Source organism: Odontesthes bonariensis, chromosome 6 (assembly GCF_027942865.1).
Source record: "Odontesthes bonariensis isolate fOdoBon6 chromosome 6, fOdoBon6.hap1, whole genome shotgun sequence".
Taxonomy (NCBI): Eukaryota; Metazoa; Chordata; class Actinopteri; order Atheriniformes; family Atherinopsidae; genus Odontesthes; species Odontesthes bonariensis.
Window position 1 is genome coordinate 15,765,051 of NC_134511.1, and position 14,995 is coordinate 15,780,045.

General features: G+C 40.7%; 2 protein-coding genes across 4 annotated transcripts; both read right to left on the bottom strand.

The window, feature by feature from the left end:
* Positions 1 to 167: 167 nt before the first annotated feature.
* On the bottom strand, positions 168 to 11,074 carry dhx37 (DEAH (Asp-Glu-Ala-His) box polypeptide 37). Of its 3 annotated transcripts, none has more exons than XM_075467587.1 (27): positions 10,675 to 11,074; positions 10,304 to 10,419; positions 10,027 to 10,196; positions 9,095 to 9,207; positions 8,453 to 8,807; positions 8,203 to 8,351; positions 7,984 to 8,076; positions 7,774 to 7,870; positions 6,951 to 7,064; positions 6,651 to 6,867; positions 6,368 to 6,466; positions 6,207 to 6,277; positions 5,749 to 5,884; positions 5,585 to 5,661; positions 5,105 to 5,337; positions 4,652 to 4,763; positions 4,461 to 4,567; positions 4,009 to 4,197; positions 3,643 to 3,767; positions 3,316 to 3,432; positions 3,021 to 3,193; positions 2,812 to 2,926; positions 2,307 to 2,444; positions 2,133 to 2,227; positions 1,754 to 1,827; positions 602 to 699; positions 168 to 510 (listed from the first exon to the last, which is right to left on the bottom strand). In XM_075467587.1, the coding sequence occupies exons 2-27, from the start codon at positions 10,404 to 10,406 to the stop codon at positions 434 to 436; spliced, it is 3,447 nt and encodes a 1,148-aa protein (XP_075323702.1). In that variant the 5' UTR covers positions 10,407 to 10,419; positions 10,675 to 11,074; the 3' UTR covers positions 168 to 433. The 3 variants fall into 3 exon arrangements, with proteins under 3 accessions (XP_075323702.1, XP_075323701.1, XP_075323703.1); XM_075467586.1 differs by having other exon boundaries at positions 10,647 to 11,074; XM_075467588.1 differs by lacking the exon at positions 10,675 to 11,074 and having other exon boundaries at positions 10,304 to 10,612.
* A 100-nt stretch (positions 11,075 to 11,174) lies between these two features.
* On the bottom strand, positions 11,175 to 14,858 carry gp1bb (glycoprotein Ib platelet subunit beta). Its single transcript, XM_075467595.1, has 2 exons — positions 13,883 to 14,858; positions 11,175 to 12,546 (listed from the first exon to the last, which is right to left on the bottom strand). Exon 2 carries the CDS (start codon positions 12,534 to 12,536, stop codon positions 11,913 to 11,915), a length of 624 nt encoding a protein of 207 aa, XP_075323710.1. The 5' UTR covers positions 12,537 to 12,546; positions 13,883 to 14,858; the 3' UTR covers positions 11,175 to 11,912.
* Between the last annotated feature and the right edge of the window lie 137 nt (positions 14,859 to 14,995).

The following is a 14,995-nucleotide window of genomic DNA, read 5'->3' on the forward strand; positions in this document are numbered from 1 at the left end:
CTTTCAAGAAAATTACAATTCATAACTATTCAAGACTGGCTTGACTCTGCTGAGCGCACACTGGTGACCTTCAGGTGTAAAATCGATTTTGCTGCCTTTTCATTTCTGTAAGTCACAGTTGACTGAAAGCATGAATTTGTGAAAGCATCATTATTTATTAGTCTTATGAAGACCAAATCAGAGATACAATAATGACAGCAGTGCACAGATAAAAATTCATTACAGAGCACTAGTTGACATTTTCAGCCTGAAAATAGCTACAAGTCATAGATACGATTAATAAAATACAAAATTGAAGAAAATCCATGTTGTGGTGGTGGTGGTGTTTAAAAAACAGCAGAATCTGAAGAAGACCTTTCTACAGTGAGGCAGGCTCTGCTGAGATGTAGGTCAAAGTCTCTTTGTGTTATTTCTGTTTTTCTAATGCTAGTCTTTATAGGGGAGGCCAGATTTTGGCGACTTCCTGGTGCATGGCCTCAGGTAACCACTGGTAGTATGCAGATAGCAAAACTGTAGAAGGGAGACAAAAAGCAAAACAATTAGATGACATAAAGTCTAAACAAACCAGAAAAGAAACAAGCCAACCACATTCATTTCTCACATTTATCTTCAGTCTTCCAGACAGACAGGAGTGCTTCTCTGTGGTCAATCCTCTTTGACACGAGCGCTCCTAGTAAAGCCTCAGTTCTGGGCTGCAGCCTTAAATAGCAAAGACACGACATTAAGAGAAAAATTAGTCAAAAACACTTTTCCAATCAACTTGAACAAGGTGCTGTTGTGGGACTGGCGCTCACATACTAACCATCACATATTACAGTGTTTGTCATCTACAAACCAATGTCTTACAGGGGAAGACGTTCATCGACTCACTGATAGCAGTTTGGGGAAAGTCGGCGTCCTTTGGACGGTATTTAGATCACTTGAGATCCGCGTATATACATAAAACGGGAGTGAACAGGGCATTGACAATACAGCCTCTAAATAAGGCATTATCTGTCTTTATTTCACCAATAGTTTAAGACGAATGAATGACTGAACGCATACTATTGCACTGTTAGCTCATAGCTGCCATGTTGTTGTTATCCGGGGCTATCGGGGGGCTTATAGGAAGCTTAAGAAATAAGGTCCAGGTTAAAAAAAACAAAAAACTTTTCCTTTAATATCATCAGTCATTCTTTGTGAGTGCTCTTTGTAGCATCATTTTCCACACAACACATTTGGGAACACTGGTTGGTGATATCAAAAACAACCGACATTTTTGAACATAGTTACACATCATATCCATTCATCCATCCATCTATTTTCTATACCAGCCTAATCCAACTCAGGGTTGTGGTGTGGTGTGGGGGGCAGGTTGGAGCCTATCCCAGCTGCTATTGGGCGGTATATACCACCCAGAGACAAATGAGACAAACAACCATGCACGCTCACACTCACTCCTAGGGACTATTTAGAGCAAACAATTAACCTAACATGCATGTTTTCGGACGGTGGGAGGAAGCCAGAGAGAACCCACGCATACACGGGAGAACATGCAAACTCTGCACAGCCGGGAATCGAACCTGGAACCCCCTTGTTGTGAGGCGATGGTCGTAAACACCGACTGGTAATAATAAAACATTAAAAGGCAGGAAAATGAGAGGAGCAATGAGCTCATGTGTTTACACTGCTGCTTGTAATTTGCTAAAACCGCTTTGGTGGAGACCGATAAAGGGAAGAGAGCAGAACAGTCTGTGTGAGAGCCTCGACTTACTTTGCCCATGTTTTCAGCATGATGGAGGCGTTTGAGAGAAGATGGCTGTTGTATTTCTTTAGTTTGGGACAAACCTGTTAACCGGACAGAGCAAATAACATATTTTTTGTCAGGTGCAGCCATCATTTCTGCAGCTTTTGTGTAATTGTACCTTTAGTTGTTGGAATCTTTTTTTATTAATGCTGGTAAGTGAATATCATTTTCGTCACAGATGGTGAATACTTTAAAGGTTCAATTAAAAAAATTCTAATAAAAAAAATATGTCAACTCTGAATAAATATGAACCACTGCAAACCCAAGTGGAAAATCAGAGAACAAGCTCAATATTTATGGCAGAAACCAATATTTTAGAATACCAGCTATAATGCTTTTGCAGTACCTGTCCCTCAAGAAGAAATCTGGCAAACAGCTTGTAGCGCTCCAGACCTTCAGGATACTCCATCTCCAGTGCAGGAAGCTGCCAACCCACACGGACTGAAGGAGAGACACAGCAATTACTTAAATGCAGGCAGAGACACCCATCAGCTCCGGCGCTCCACTGTAGAGTACTTACAGAAGGTGCTCAGCCGGTGACATCTGATGGTGCCAGTGGAGGAACAGAACCACGGCGACGGTGACTCCTGGGGGGGGCCGAAGTGGCAGTACTGGGGCAAAAGCTTTGGGACCCACTCTGCTTCTACTGCTGAAACACCTGACAGGAAGAAACAAGAGGTGAAACCATCAGTTTGCAAGTCTGCCCTCGTAACACCTCAAACTACTTTCCTGAACTTGAGCACAACTGAGAAAAAAAATATAAAGTCTCGTAGATTTCTCAGCCAGCAAAGACAACTTCAAACTAGACATCCTTTGATTCATGTAAAGCAAGCCATTCAGCCAAATTTTCAAAAATAAGCACAGCAACTTATTCAAAAACAGGCCAAAGATCATATTTTATTTTCAACATAAACCTCTGATTATAGAAGTTCTAACAAAACTTCCCACAAACTTGTGGGTATTTTCCCAATAAAAAGTACTGTTTTCATTTACCGTCTCCGGCACACCTCAGTCAATTCATTTACCTCTCATGTACATCTTGGAGGTCTCCATGATCTCCTGGTAGATGATAAACTCTGGCAGCGTTTTAAACAGCGCAGAATTTGGATGAATGAACACCGGGTCATCTATAAGAGGAGTCTGCGAATAAAGACAGAAAAAAGCCAGAAGATTAAGGAGAGCAGCAACAAGCACGTTCTCCTAAACCACGAACGCAGCCTTTGGATCAACTAACCTTGTACCCGTTCCTCCATTTTGGGTCCAGCATATCTTCGATTTGGACGCGCCTCGCAAGATGGTCTCCGAGTCCGGCCAGAACAATCTGTCGCAAACAAACCACCTGGTGTTCTGTTGGTGGCGTCATCTTTGGATCCACAAACACTCTCACCTCTGGACAGACTGCGTTGACTGCAAAGAACACGGCGAATATTCAGCTTTGTTTCTGCAGCAGACATGTGCTGAGCTCATCTGTGAATGCTTGTGTGTGTGTGTGTGTGTGTGTGTGTGTGTGTGTGTGTGTGTGTGTGTACCTGCATTGGTAAGTTGACCTCTGAGCCTCCTGATCTCCACCATGGCTTTATATCTCAGCCCATTATCCTCACAAAACTTGGGAGTGCAGCCAGCAAATTCACAAGCACCAACAGCACCTACAGACACATGTATACGGAACTGTGACAGGACTCTATATATAATATGCACAAGCTGAAGAAACAGTTACATCTCTGTGTTTATATCTCACTTTGGAATGTCGCGTCAAATTAAAAAAATAAAACAACTAAATGATCATTTTAAGGTTTCAAAAGGCCGTTATATAACCTTACAGACTTTACTCCAGCCTGTTGATACAGTAAGCTTACCCAGCATGACCATGAGGTCCCCCAGCTGGAGTGAGGCTCCTTGCCCAGCCCACAGCCTTCTCATTTGGGTCAGCCGAGCCCGACGCTGGGTGAGCTTAGAGCTTTCATCTTCACTACATGCAGGTCTGAGGAGAGATGAAAATGTGCAACAGCTATAAAGATAACAGCCAAGTAAACGGCTCAATAACATGCTCTGAGTTGCAAGAGCGGTCCAGGTTTTGTTTCTTGTTTTTTTTTTTTAAACATTCTTCTTCAGAAACATAAATCACTATATTTTTTCCCCCCTGCAGAACAAACTTTGGCCACACTGTATGTCACTTTGTCTATTTAAACACAAACTGAAATGATGAGAGAAAACATGCCCACCTGTCAAGGTCCTCAAAAATCTCCCGGACAGTCATAGCCGCGACCACAGCAATGACGTAGGGCAAGCAGTCTTGCTGCTTCCCAAGTGCTAACATTTTTGCATACCGCGGGGCTACAGGAAATGAAGCCATCGCTCTTCCCAAGGGAGTGATGGGACAGCTCAGCCTCGCTCGCTGCATCTCTTTTATCCTTATCAATGAAAAGAAGAAAAGGTTGTATTTTGTGGAAATAAAACTGAAGAAATAATCATCTTAATCTGCATTATAATTTCAAATGTTCATTAAAGACATAAAAGACAAATAAGAAGAAGATGTAACTTCAAAACCTCCCTGTGAGCGTGGAAGTCGACACAAATTACCATCAACACTACACGCACCATTTAAAGAAAGAGTTATATAAACCAAGAAAATCTAAGACCTTGATGAAAACAGATAAACAGCAGCAGAAGCTACCTTGAAGTGCGAGGCGGCTCCTCCAGAGCTCCCAATGAGATCAACAACTCCTCTGCTGCAACGAGAGCCTCAGCGGAGGGAGACGTGGGAAAAGGAAAATTGATCACCTGCAAAAGCGGAAATTCAAAGTTTGTTTTTATGATTTATTTTTTCCTTACGCAGCAGCTTTTCACACCTGACTTTTTGCTGACCTTCTCTATGTTGAGGTCCTTCATCTGTAAAACCAGGTCCTCAACAGGTCTGCGAGTGATCTCTGCCTCAGAGAACAGACTGAAGTCTCCAAACACAGCAGAGGAGTACAGTCTGCACAAATACAACAGAAACAGGGAGACAAACCAGTGAGAGAATCGCCCTCAAGTAAAAAAAAAAAAAAAAAAAAAAAAAAAAAAAAAAATCAACAAAAGTAACCGTGTTATTACATTTCATAGTTATAGTTTATTTATAGAGCACATTTAAAACAACCTCAGTCGACCAAAGTGCTGTACAAAAGCAAAAGCATAATAAAAATAATCATAAACACTACAACAACAAATACAACAGAAGGGATACTAATCATTCAATATAAAACAAATTAGGATTAAATAAATGTATTAATAATAATTGCTGTATAATGTATAATTAATACATGTGTTAATAACTCTGACCTGTAGCAGTGTCCTGGCTCTGTTCGTCCCGCTCTACCTGCTCTCTGATTGGCTGAGGCCTGCGAGGTCCATGTGACTTTAAAGGACGACACTCCCGTCACTCTGTCATAGAAACGTTTCTTAACTCGACCGCAGTCTACCACATATTTGATGCCAGGAATGGTCAAAGATGTCTCAGCCACATTAGTGGCAACAACACACAGACGAGTACCGGGTGGAGGAGGCCTGAACACCTGCAGACGTAAAACACACACATACAAGATAAAACAGCATAACTCAATATACTGAACATGAGATATGACTCCTCAACTACTGGACACACTCTGAAAACTAAAGCAATTTCTAAACCTACAACTGATTAGAAATACTGAGTTTATTCTAAAATAAAACTGTAGTGCAGTGGATGTGGAAATGTGTGAACTGGAATTTCTCGAGTTTTTAAAATCAATTTTAAAATCAGTCAAAAGATGTTGATCTTACCTTAGCTTGCTGCTCAGGGGCCAACAGAGAGTAAAGTGGGAGAACATAGAGAGGGATGGACGGGTCAGCCTTCTCCTCTACAGACGCAAAACACAAGTAAGAATTTAAACACTCATCGCAAATCCACCAGTTTCATAAAGAACCCTTTCCTCCGATTAACTCACCTGCGTCAGCGGGATCGTCTCCAAGGTCGAGGTCCGAGCCTCCATCCTCCTCATCTCCGATTCCCGCCTCTCTGTCCTCGTCTCCCTCATCCACCGGCAGGGCAGAGTAGTTATCCAAGTCGATTCGGGGAAGAGACTGGAGTCAAAACAGTTCAAACACTTTTAATACGTGCACAGGAAATATCTGTTAACTCAGGACATGATGCGAATCACAGTTCAAAAAACAAATGGAAAAGTGTGGGTGACATAGGTGTAAACCAAAGGCGTGTTTGACTAATCTTAAAAGCTACAAACTGCAATTTAATCTAAAAAGTTAAGCTCAAAGTAGACCATATCTAGCTGGAAAGTTGCTCCACAGAGCACATTTGATGATGGGGTTTTTTTGGATGCATCACACAGGCCTGCGGGGGCACGTCAGACAAGGGTTGGAAAATACTATTAGGTGCAAGCAGACTCACAACAGTCTTCTTCTGTTTGGCCTTTTTAAATCTCTTCATCGCTTCTGAAGTGTCTGCTTCCTCATCTTCACCTGTACACAAAAACAAGTAAATACTGGGAAAAAAAACAATATTCTACCCGTTAAATGACATGTCCGAGTGTGATGAGTCTCATTACGCACCAGTGGCTGCGTTACCCTTCCGGAAAGGGAAGGCTTTTCTGAGTCTTCTACAGAGACCGTGAACCTCAGCTTGACCAGTCAGAAACATAAGGATACCACCTAAAGAAGGAAAAGTGCTGTTTGTATGAAGCTTAAACTGTAACAACAACAACTGCCGCATTTTGTCCTGCTGACTTAAACTTTTCTATTTCTACAAACAAATCATTTAAAACATTTTAATTACAGTTTTTGACAGACATAAAAGTCTAGATTTGCAGTGAGCAAGTATTCATGCAGAAAGTACCTGGAGGCAGCATCCGGTGGATTTTGCAGGTCTTTTGAAAGACCTCTCCGGTGTAATCCTCCAGTGGGGTGCGTTTGTTGAAGTGGATAGTGACAGGGAACTGACGAGCATCCACCCTGATGACAGGCGGAGGTGTTCGAAAGAGCTTCTGGTTGTCTGTGAAGTCCTCTACTCGCAGAGTAGCGGACATGATCAGCAGCTTCATGGGCATGCCTCTCTGCAGAAACGAGGAGAATGAAACAGAAATATGCTGAAACCTTGTAAATCAGAAGCATTAAGCACGGCAGTTGTGTCTCCTACCTTGTTTCGAAGTGGGACGATACGGGACAACAATCCAATGAGGATATCTGTGTAGACGCTCCTTTCATGAGCTTCATCTATGATTATCACGCTGTACCTCTGCAGCAGAAAGTCCTGAGACGCAAGACAGAGAGAGTGAAACTCTGGAGAAAGTAACTCATCACAAGTCCATTGATGAAAAACTAACTCCAGCATGATTTGTAACTACACTGTTTGAGTTCAGTAACGGGACGGTGATTCAAACTGTCCATCTTTTTAGGCTTTATAGTAAAGCTGATGAGACACAAATCTGAATGTGGTCGATAAGGTCCGAGGCTGAAGGCGACAAGCTTTACATAAGAGGGGAAACAAATTAACACATTTATTACGATTACTGGTTTTATGTATTATGATATATAATTAGACATTTTATTTAGTGTTTTATTCTGCAGATCTGCCAGAATCAATAGCTCATTTATATATAATCCTTATAGAGCCATGTTCTAGCAAAGGTACCCAATGCTGTCTGTTCAAAGTTGTTTGTCTTCATCAAGTCACATAGCAGACCTAACTTTTAATTAATTAATAAAGAAAATGCTCTATAGAATAACCAATAAGGTAGCAGGATTCCTAAATGGTTAAACATCAAGTTGAAATAAAGCGAGCTCTGAAATCTTGTGTCACTCATTTGCTACCACTCCATACCATGCATGACTTTACAAGAAAACTCTGTCATAAAACTATTAAAAAAACCAACTTAAAAATATAAACTGGGATGCAAAGACTAAAGGCTCTGTGGGGCCAACAGGGTGGCTAGATGCTATATTCAATCAAAAGACGCCACCTTCTGAATCTCCTTCAGCAGGACACCGTCTGTCATGAACTTGATCTTTGTGTCGCTCGTCACATTGCCTTCATATCGAATCTGGTACGACACCACCCTGAGCACAGAAACGCAAACATCTACCAGTCACAAACTCTTCCAAGTGTGTGGATTTCAGATGAGTAAATGGAGGAATATTTTGAGTATCTATAGAGAGTGAATGTTTGTTACTGTGTGGGCAGGTTCATCTCTTTGGCCACTCTGTGAGACATGCTGACAGCAGCCACTCTCCTGGGCTCTGTGATAGCAATAATTCCACTCCCACTGGAGGACAAACAAGACAACGATAACCGAAGTTATCACATATGAGTATGTATTCACGAGGGCCCTTTCTATGAATAAATGTACAGCAAATGAAGTAAATAGGGCTCGATAAAGTGAGTGAAGTACCTGGCGTAGCCGGCTTCATACAGAAACTGAGGGACTTGTGTGGTCTTTCCACTCCCCGTCTCTCCACAGATGACGACGCAGGGGTTTTCTCTCACTGCTTCCATGATGACCTGCTCCTCTGCCAGCACTGGCAGTTTCAGGCGAGCTTCCTACAGCGACAAATTAAGTGCTTAAACCAAATGAAAAAAAAAAACACCTTTCTAAATCTGACATGTTTAGTGTGCAGTTTTTAACATTCTCAAACACACACCTGTACTTCTGGAGACCTGTCAACAGGAATGAAGATAGCCGGCTCCGAAGGCACCTTGTTCTGGACTTTCTCCCCATCAGAGATCTTCTTCTCTTTCTGCTCCGGCTTCACTTCCTGTTTGGTCTCCATCTCCTGAGAGGGAGGGATGGTTTCCTTAGATTCCCTCATCTCTGCCGTATTATTAACGTCATCCTCCTCCTCCTCCTCAGACGATGTGTCCAGATCGCTACTCTCTTCTGCTTTTTGTTCTTCATCATCTTCCTCCTCTTCTTCTTTCCATTTTCTCTTCCTATTCGCACCGCTGACGCTGCTGATTTTTGGACCCGAGTCTCCATCGTTCACTTCATCTGATGACCTTAGGAACAAAAACAACCCATCTACTAAAGCTTCTTCAGTTAAAAAACATCCAAAAATTCAAAGTAAACAATCTTATTTTCCAGTTACTGCAGAGGCTGAATGCGAGACGACTGAGATGGACGGAACAATCAAGAAATACCATCTTTGAACAAGAAAACAAAATGGTTTCTCTGCACTTTATTTCAGACTTTGGTCTCCTCAACTAGCTCCACCAAAGGTTTCTAGTCGCAGCGTAAAATCCTTTTGGTGGTAAAGCATCATGATATATTTGGGTTTTGCACTCACTGTTTACTCTGGTAAAGCTTGTCTCCTGTTCCCAGTTTGGACGTTGTGTACAGCAGCTTCAGTTCAGACTCTGGAAGCTGCACCTCAGCCAGTTTGGTCAGTATATCTGCTCTCTAGACAGAAGACAAGGCAACGCGTAAGCCGGAGGTGATCTAATCTGTCATATTCACTTCGCCAAAGTCTTGATGGCAAGATGATTCAGCGTATATGTTCGGTAAACTTGACTGAGCAAGTATGAATACGCTATCATCAGAAAAGTCTACGTGGTTCTCTACAGATGTTGAAACTGTCTGTGAAAACACCACGAAAAGGTTGAAATGGAACACATCAAGAATTACATTTACAAAATATAAACCCCCTCTATTGGTGTTTAATAAACAAAATAAATCAACCAAAGTTAAGTCTTTAACTAATCTAAAATTGGAAAAACGTTTCATTTATATCACAAACAGTCTTGTGGACGGATAAACAAACAGACAACAAAACTGACCAGACCATAAAAGCTGACATTTGGCACATTTAAAATTCCTGATTTGTACCTCACTCATTGCTTCATTTCAATAATTGATGGATTTAAAGGAAAGCTGGCAAAAGGGAGCTGATCCTAAATAAGGATTCAGGTTTATCCTTCATTTATAAAAAGACAGATTTAATTCTAAAACTCTTTCTCATGAATGAAAATGACACCAATGACATAAAATACATTTATATTCCACATCTACATTATTTATCAGCTGAATAAGAAATATTTGAAAATGAAAAAGAAACAGCTTGTCTTACAAAAGCTTCCGGAGACTTCAGTATTGCATTTTGGTTCAAAACCCAAAGATGATTCACATTAGAGCATTTACAGCACTGACCTGGACAAGAGGTCTGTTACCTTGCATCTTTTTTTAAAGCTGGACTGAATCCGCCGTGTCAACCTGTCTCACCTGGGCTTTCTTCTCCTTGCGCTCCAGGACCTTCTGTAACTCTTTCCTTTGCTTCTTTGTCAGAGGCTTTTTGGTGGAAACAGGCTTCTGCGAGGAGTTCTTCTTCTTGGCTTTGCTGGCCGGGAGGACCAAAGCGTTGCTCTCATCTACACCTTTCAGTCTCGACCCATCTGATGACAACGAGGACAAACAGAGATGTGAAGGAACTGTTCCGTGTCAGCCAACAAGTACAGTGCAAACCAGGGGGACTTCATGAGTTAATCCAATGAATTCCCACCTTGCAGTTCCACCACAACTGGCGTCTTCTCTCCATCTGCTGGTTGTTGAGGATCGTTTTGTTGTCTTCCTTTCCAGTTGTGCCTCTTCCTTAGTTTTCCCATTTTAAACTGAGGTCTGAGTTTGAGCAAATAACAAAATAGTCACAAAATTTCTCCAGAGAAATCATTTGTATTCATAGACAAACCACGAAATAAAGCTGACAGCAGCTCAACAACGATGAGCTGTCTGTGTAACATTTATATAAATTAAATCTATACAATCGACAACATATTCACGGATATCATAATACACTAAAATCCTTTTTATATTGGCTCAAATAACGACATTGGAAACTGTAACACCTTTAAAAACATGCAGTCCTGCACAAACCTCACGTGTAAACATACGAGCGTCCGTCCGTTAAAACTCCGGAAACATCGACTCAATAGAAACGTTCCGCGGCAGAGGAAACTTCAGCCAGTGTTTGGTGAATATAATAGAATCGATCTGTTTTATTTCAATTTTTATTATCAAAAGTCTTAAGAAGGGTTTTATTTTGGTCATTTAGTTTAGGATGCAGGTTTATCTATGAAAATGCATCAGGAAAAAACGCCATGCGGTGCAATAAGATTTAGATGGAATCTTTTGGTAATCATTTTAAGTTAAACACGTTCATATGCAGTTCAGAAAACTAAAAGTGTATGTGGGACCAGAAAAAACTAAATTCATATTGCACAATATGAGCTGAGAAAAAAAATTCATATTACTGGATCAAAAAATTACATTAAGATATTTATAACGCTGAAATGAGTTATTGAGAATTATCAGAGCACAAACATAGGACGTGCATCAATCTTCAGTCGAGATGTTAAACAGATGGAGGTTCAAAATTTGACAAACATATCTTTATTTTATCTTAACAAGTCTTTTTTTGTTTTCATCACATTTCAAGAAAACTGGAGTTTGTTCCTGATATGTTGCACAAACATGGGGTGTGGCCCAAATTGAAAAATCTGTTGTTAAAAAAGTACAAACATTTCATTATTCACAAAAACAAATTGGTAACGACATTTGACTGATATATAGCAAACAGGATATAACAAGAGTATGTAGTTAACACAGTTGCAGAAAAAAGAAAGTAGCATGTCGTGCTCAGGAGATGTTTTGGTCACACGGTTTAACAGTTAAACATATTACTATGAAGTTGTTCTTATTGTAATCAAATGATGATAACAACACTGGTTGGGGTCCTGTTCAAACTATATTATAAATGTATAATGGCCTCTGGTATCAACGAGTCCAAGTGTTTAAGATAAAATGAAAAACAATGAAATATCTAAGATCATTGGTGAGTCTGGTGGAGTGGAGGCACTCAAATTACACTTAAAACAGACCTGAGAAACTTTGGAAATTGTACAAAAAAACATTCTTCATTCAGTAATTATTCGATTTCATCAACGACAAGATCAAATCACAAAATAATCCCATGTTTATTATCAACATGACGTTGACGTTTCATTCTTTTAAAGTTACGATTATTGTGATATTATCTGATATTGACATATCTTGACATCCCTGATCTCCAGTGTGCAAACGATAAACAGCTCTTTAAACATCAGAGTTCCATCTCAGATGCTGCTGTCCATTAAACGCTCGTAGTCATTCTCCCTCTGACCTTCCCCGGCTGTGAAGCTCTCCTCTGTGGTCCGTCTCGCCTCCTTGGACATCCTCTCGAACCTCTTCAGGAAAACAATGAGAGCCACCAACAGAACCGCCTGCACCGCCACGAAAACAAACAGACACACCAGCGAGACCAAGGCCAGGTTACAGTACCAGTACTGGCAGGACTCCAGTACCTCCTCCTCAGTTAAATACACCACCAGCCGGCCTCTCAGGCTGGGAGGAGAGCTGCAGTTGACCCCCAGGTGAGCTGTGAGGCTGGCGGGCTGACGCCGCAGCCATGCCCGCAGGTAAAGGACGCCACAGTCACACACCCAGGGGTTACCGTGAAGGGACACGGAGCGGAGAGAGGTCAGGTCATCCAGCAGCCCATTGGGGAGGGTGGTCAACAAGTTGTTTTGGAGGCGGAGCTCCGTGGTTCCTGAAGGGAAACCGGTGGGCATAGAGGAGGAGGTGAGAGACCTGCTGCTGCAATCCACCTGACCACCATGACAAGTGCAGAGGTTGGGACAGGCTGATGACCTTTGACCTCCAACAAACAGGAGCAGACACAGCAGCAGAAGCCGAGCCATTGTTGCCAAACTGCAGGGAGGAGAGGAGTTGACTTAGATTAATCTGTACACGGACACCATCCGTCTGTGGACTGTGAATAGCATTCATTTAAAGCCTAAAATCACCCGCTTGTAAACGGTGGACATGCAAAGATTTATACCTCAGTAAAACATTAACAGGCCCAATTTATTCTTAATTTTATTCTTACTCTTATTAAATTACAGGTTTAGAAACTGCCGCACATCTTGTAACCTGCTATCTGAAGCCCTCAGTTTTAGTGTCTTTCCCTTTAAAGCTGTTTCTACTCAAGAAGAATGAGAAATCTCTGAAGAATGTGCGTGGAATTAAGTCCAGACTTTCTCTGCAGTTTCTGTTTACAAAGAAAACCTCAATACGTTCTCATAGCCATAAATGCCCAGATCACACAGGAAGTTGGACATGATGCAAAAAATGGCCCAGTCTGCTCTGATTGGTCAGCTGTTTGGTGGACAGGAAGGCGTTATGCAAATATGTGACTGGGTAATATTAAGAGAAGGTAAAACAATAAAAAAGTGTTTAGTTTGGATTTTGTAACTCTGTCCTGAAAAGCTATGTAACATATTTAAAAGAGGAAACAAACTAAATATACAATATGCTCTTTTCAAAGACTAAAAAGCATCAATCCCTCTATGCTGAACTGACTGAAACCTAGCACAAAGAAATGGAAATTAAAGGAAACTCTCTGTTATAATGCATAACCTTTAAATACTGACTCATTACACCATGTTGCATTGCTTGCTGAATAAAATCTCATTTCTTATAAGCGGTTTGGATAAAAAAAATATTCCTAGAATACAAATTAATGCCATTCAACAAAATTCTTTGTGTTAGTCTTATTTCAGATATATTACAACTGATTCCTGTTCTTAGGCTTTACTTTGCGATGTTGCTGTTCCACAAGTGTTTCAGTTGTTCTGATCACTCAAGAAGCAAAATGTAAAACGACTGAAACACCTGCTTTGAATATCACCAAATATTTGTGACTTTTATCTTGAATTAATACTCTATTTAGAGCAAATTCCATACAGGTTTCACGTAAAATTATATATGCAGTACTGATGTTCTAATGAATAATCAAAGTACTTCATCTGTAAGTTAACACGGTACCAAAGTATCTTAGCAAAAAGTGTTATTAATCATCTGGTCATATGTAACTCAGAATTCTTTATATTTTCTTATTTTTCTTTATATTACAAAAAATTAGAAATGATTATTCCTTTTAAAAACGGACTCATCGTACATCAACAAGACCTCAGTCGTCGGTCACAATTAAGCCTCAATAATATTAGGGTAGAAAAGTCGGCAAAGTTTGAGGAGAGACATTTACCTTTAGCTCTGCGCGTCCTCTGGAGATGACTGTGTGTTTTATTTTTGCTGTCAGAGGGAGAGTGTCTTGCTGCCAGCTGGCACTCACTGATAAAGATTGCTGTTAAACTGTGAGCCCCCACACACATAAACACAAACTTACGTCTATGCTCATGTATGCACAGAACATGCACGTCGAGATCGAACATCACTCAGTAACTCTTTCAGTAAATTCGATCTTTTCCACATTCATGGAAAGAGTTGTTTTTCTGTCGCCAACTGGAGGTAAAATACAGGGAGTTTGGTAAATATTTTAGAATTTGTTCCGACTTAAAGTATGCAAAAATGTGACATTTGTGCTGATTAAAAACACCGTAAAACAAAGCTCATCATAAAGGGGAGTTTTTATGACTTAATGATAATATAGTTGATATAGATTACAGTGAATTAATTAATTATGTTCTCATTAGTTCACACTACATCAGAGCAAAGGCTTTATCTGCTTAACAAACATGTCAGTTAGTGAGTCTAATAAGGATTTAGTAACAGTGGTGGTTTAACTTTTTAAGAACTTTACTTAGATACAAGTTTCAGGTATTTCTCCTTAAATATTTCTGTTTCTTTTCATTGGACTCCACTACATCTAATAACTTTCGAAACTTTGCAGTTTCAGAACAATAACAATAAATAGAATAAACAAGACATTTTGATGTAGTATTAAAGGTTCGCGTAAGACTGCTCAGTAGTAAATAAGTTGATACAATTTGCTCTCTTTCACTTGCTGCGATGTTATTCCTGCTGAAATGGGTCATTCTGCGGGCTAACTCTGTGCCACTTTAAGCATATCTTCATGGTAACACTTGCACTGTTAACTGAACTTTTGAGTGCTCTGACACTATTTTGTACACTTTGGTACTCTAGGAAACTATCTGAACACTTCTGCTCCCATTTTGAAGTAACTGCTTTTGTATCCCCCCTGTGACTGGAAGAAAGATGACGCAGAGACCCTGTCCAGAGGAAGAATGGCTGCAGGAGATAAGTATGAATCAGCAGATCTAGTCCCTGCAGCAGCTCCAGCTCGGACTCCTGCTGCTCAGACTCTCTGACAAGCGGAAGTGACAGAGGATGTTCTGCT

Bases quoted from the DNA above. Each gene is read 5' to 3' on its own strand.
- dhx37 (XM_075467587.1), bottom strand. From the start codon at position 10,406: ATGGGAAAACTAAGGAAGAGGCACAACTGGAAAGGAAGACAACAAAAC. The intron at 7,871-7,983 runs GTAACAAACATT...TTCTGTGCTCAG, and splicing joins GAGATGAACCTGCCCACACA to GGTGGTGTCGTACCAGATTC. The intron at 6,467-6,650 runs GTACTTTCTGCA...TTCCTTCTTTAG, and splicing joins CCACCGGATGCTGCCTCCAG to GTGGTATCCTTATGTTTCTG.
- gp1bb (XM_075467595.1), bottom strand. From the start codon at position 12,536: ATGGCTCGGCTTCTGCTGCTGTGTCTGCTCCTGTTTGTTGGAGGTCAA.